The following is a 3966-nucleotide window of genomic DNA, read 5'->3' as shown; positions in this document are numbered from 1 at the left end:
GGGTGGGGACCGGGTGCGGATGCTCGAGCCCGGAGGCGTCCTGGGACCGATACTCTCTGGGGTGCAGAGCTCCACCGAGTCACCACTTCCTCATTCGCTGCACAGCGCCTTCTCTACTCTCTGCATTTTTCGCGGAGTGGCAGGGCAGGATTCCAGTTTACAAGTGGGGAAACTGAGGTAGGGAGAACCGATCTCAGCTGCTGCGTGCCTCCTTCCTAGTCTTCCACTTCTGCAGAAATGTTGGTGTGTTTTCCTCACCATACTCCTCCTCCAATCTCTTTAATTTTTAATTTGGGAGCCCAGGACCCCCCCCCCCAGCTGCTCCTCAGGTCCATGCGAGTCCAGCCTGCTCTTGACCACGACAAGTATTCAGAGACGGACCTCCTCGTCTAGGGACCCGTGGGTGCCCGGCCGGGGTGGGGGCGCGCTGCCAAGCTACATGGCCGGGAAGAGGGTAACCGCTGGGTCTTTGATCTTTCTTGGTTTCCGCTCCCTGCTGAAGTTCGCCAGACCCAAGGGCTTGTTTGTTTTGTCTGGGGAGGTCTCTGCGAAGGGGAGGGCGACATCAAGGGGTTCCACCCCACCTTTGTGGTTCTCAGAGAGAATGCCTGCCCCGCTGAGGACACAGCAGGCCTGTACTGAGCAACTCCTGGTATCAGGCAGCCTGGGTGTGGGAAAGAAAACCCCCAATTCGGCTCTACCGTCTGGAATGAAGTCTTCGTGTGAGCCTCAGTTTTATGATCTGTAAAATGGAGATGCGACTCCGCTCCTTTTCCCTACACTCTAGAGCACCAATAGAAATGTAATGTGAGCCACATTTCTGGTTTTAAACCTCCTAGTGGCCACCTTTAAAAAAAGTTTTTTTTTTAAAAGCAGGTAAAATTAATACATTTCATTTGAACCAATATACCCAAACTATGCTTTCAATGTATAATAAGGCACTACGTTCTACATTCTTTGTTTTTCACTGCCTTTAAAGTGTCATGTATATTTTATATTCAAAATACTTCTCAAGCTGTGTTTTGGTGGTACATACCTGTCTAATCCAGCACTAGGGAGGCTGAGACAGGAGGCTTGGAAGTTGGAGGCCAAATAGGACTACATAGTAAGACCCTAGCTAAATAAACAAAACAAAACAATAACAAAAACCACACATCTAAACCCAGAGTAGGCACACTGCAAATGATCGTCAGCAGGTAGGGACTGACTACTATATTGAACAATCTATCTGAGCACTGTATGTCTCAAAGGGATCTGTGATGTCCTCCAAAGTCACAAAATCCTTTCCTTGGGAGGGGGTGGGAGGGAAGGGATGGTAGGGGAAAAACAAAGGAGGAGGCAACAATGCTGGATAAGAAAGGTACTCATTACCTTGCTCATGTAACTGTAACCCCTCTGTACAGTATTTTCACAATAAAAAACAATTTTAAAAATCCTTTCCTTCCATTCTCTAAGCTCTGTTACACACCTTGTAAAAACCAATCTTATTAATAGGTACTCCATTGCTGAGGGATATCCCACACGATAGTGGTACTATTATCATTCTTTATCCAGTAACTTCTATTGCTAGACATTGTCCTGTATCACAACCACTTTCTGCTGCAGAGTTGTAACTGCAAAAAGGAAGGGCCCTATTAGGCTCAGAGAGGCAGAGTTATTTGCCTAAGGACACACAGCTGGTCAAACCAAACCCATCTGTTAATTACATTACTCATGCTCTTATTTGCTAGATCAGGTTTCCTCAACACATTCCAAATCTAATAATATCCCACCATAAGAGTGAGTCCCCACACCTGGAAAGAAAAACGAGTGGCAGCTACCTGGCAAGCCGTGTCAAGCTCTTAAAGGATCTATCAGAGAACAAAATGGACATAGACCACTCTTATGGGGCCAGACTGGGTACTTGGTATAAGACAGGCAAGAAACAACCAGCATAATGAATAGTTAAATAGTGTGGGAAATTACAAAGCAAGTTAACCCCCAGAGATCTTTGGAAGTTTCTGGACACATCCGGCAGGTAGAAGCTAGGATAGCTCCCCAGTAAGAAATGATCTGAGGCCAATGCCAGCAGTGGGAATCTGAGCCCTTGAGCCCTGTGGAGATGGAGTAGAATGGAGCAGAGCCTAGCTGTGGTTAGGGGCTGCTTTTCTGACTCGGTGGGAGGGGCCTACAGGCCCCCTGCAAGGATAGACCAGCGCTTGTTCCTTGTCCTTCACAATCCCACTGGAGCCAGGGTGCATGGAAATCAAAGCCAAACTCTTTCTCACCATGCTTAGAAAGTTGGTGGCTTCCTTAAACCAGCCATGGCTTTCTTCTTTCATGAGAAAACAGTATCCCTTCTTCCCCTTGGGAATTTCTTTTTTACAGTTCAAAAAGAGATAAAAGCAAGAACTAAAACTGCAGTTACCAGCTTGAGTCTTGGGGGAAGTAAATCCCATAGGTCCAGCCAGACACAAAGCCCACCTCCTCCTCCCCTCCCCTCCTCCACACACACATACTCTACCTCTCTACCTTGACTCTGGACATCCCAGACCAGCAGGGACCTGGACTTCAATCCACTGTCATTGTGACCACCATACACACCTGGCCCTGGGGCTGCAATCAGAAAGATGAGCCTGGGAGGGACCAGGGCAGTGTTTTCAGGACTCTCAAGAGGGGCTGCCCCCATGCCATCAACGTGCCATCCAACTGGGGTGGCCCTGTGGCCTTCAAGGACTTCCCTCCCCACAACTCAGTGTCTTTTATGTGTTTTAATAATTTATCTGGCCCATTTCTTGGTCTGTATACTTACAGTGACATGTCTTTTTCTTTGAAGATTTACCATCCTTTGGGGGAAAAGATGGGAGAGGAAGGCCAGAAAGAGATAAGAAGGAAAGATTAGAACAGGCGGCTGCACAGAGCTGGAGGTTTAGCCAGCCTAGTTTTGGTGAAATCTGTCAGACAAGAGCTGGGAGATGGTTTTTTTTTTTTTAATCTGCATGGCCCTGGTTGGCTCCCCACATACCCTGACTTAAGCCATCTGATGTGGCCCCTTTCAAATGTCACTTCCTAGAGGAAGCCCTCCTTGGCCTTCCAGCCTGAAAAGCTCAACTCTGATCAGAACAGCCAGGGGAGTCCCTCCCCTCCTTCCTCCCACCCCTACCTCCCCTCTTTTCTCCCACCCCTACCTGCCCTCCCCTCCCTGCCCACATTTGGCATTTCCTCTGTGTGTGTGTGTGTGTGTGTGTGTGTGTGTGTGTGTATGTGTACATGAAAGCTTGAATCTGGGGCCTAGGCTATGTCCCTTAGCTTTTTTCACTCAAGACTGACACTCTAACACTGCCTTTGAACCTCAATCCTCAAGCCTCAGCCTCTTGAATAGCCAAGATTACAGGGAGTCAGCCACAGGCATGCACGCCTTACTTTTCATGAAGAAGCTGCTCCCATCCAGAGACCCCCTTGGACGTCTGGATGTAGTGCCCAACACAGCCTCACCCATAGTGGAACTTTGTATTGAAGGAGAGAACCATAATCTTTCACTTAGCCTGGGGATGAAGAGATCCCTAAGACAATGAGAGGCCTGCCAGGAATGTGAGCTGGAATACACAAAGGAACAGATTCATTCCCAAGTCCCCACTGGTTCCTAGTGGGTCTGGAGATACTAGCTTTGGCATTGCTAGGTGGCCTGGAGATGTGGTTTGGATGAGGAGAAGGGGATGATGGAGGTAGTATCTAGGGAAGGTAAGAGAAGGGTCTCCAGGAGACCAGAGTATGAGGAGAGATAGAGACAAATAGGAGCTGGGGAAGGAGCGTATCCAGTGAGGTGGAGAAGCTGTGCAATTGGCAGCTGTCATCAACTCCATCCACTGCTCCAAACCCTACACAAAAATCCTAACCACATTCCCCAGTTAGAGGCACAGGACAATACAAAGGACTTATAAAGATGGCTTAGCACTGATCATCCACAGAGCTACAGGCAAAGTACAG

General features: G+C 48.3%; 1 protein-coding gene across 1 annotated transcript in view; it reads right to left on the bottom strand.

Annotated features, from left to right (window-relative positions):
* The window catches only part of Nkd1 (naked cuticle homolog 1 (Drosophila)), a 76079-nt gene extending 72601 nt beyond the window's left edge, over positions 1 to 3478 (bottom strand). The window contains exon 1 of the mRNA XM_013027886.1: positions 3403 to 3478. Within this exon, the coding sequence (XP_012883340.1) occupies positions 3403 to 3478 (76 nt within the window). The remainder of the gene's footprint in view (positions 1 to 3402) is intronic.
* Positions 3479 to 3966: the final 488 nt, after the last annotated feature.

This window comes from Dipodomys ordii, unplaced genomic scaffold, assembly GCF_000151885.1.
Source record: "Dipodomys ordii isolate 6190 unplaced genomic scaffold, Dord_2.0 Scaffold106, whole genome shotgun sequence".
Classification (NCBI taxonomy): Eukaryota; Metazoa; Chordata; class Mammalia; order Rodentia; family Heteromyidae; genus Dipodomys; species Dipodomys ordii.
The sequence above is the reverse complement of the archived record's forward strand: the minus strand, read 5'-3'. Positions and strand labels throughout refer to the sequence as shown.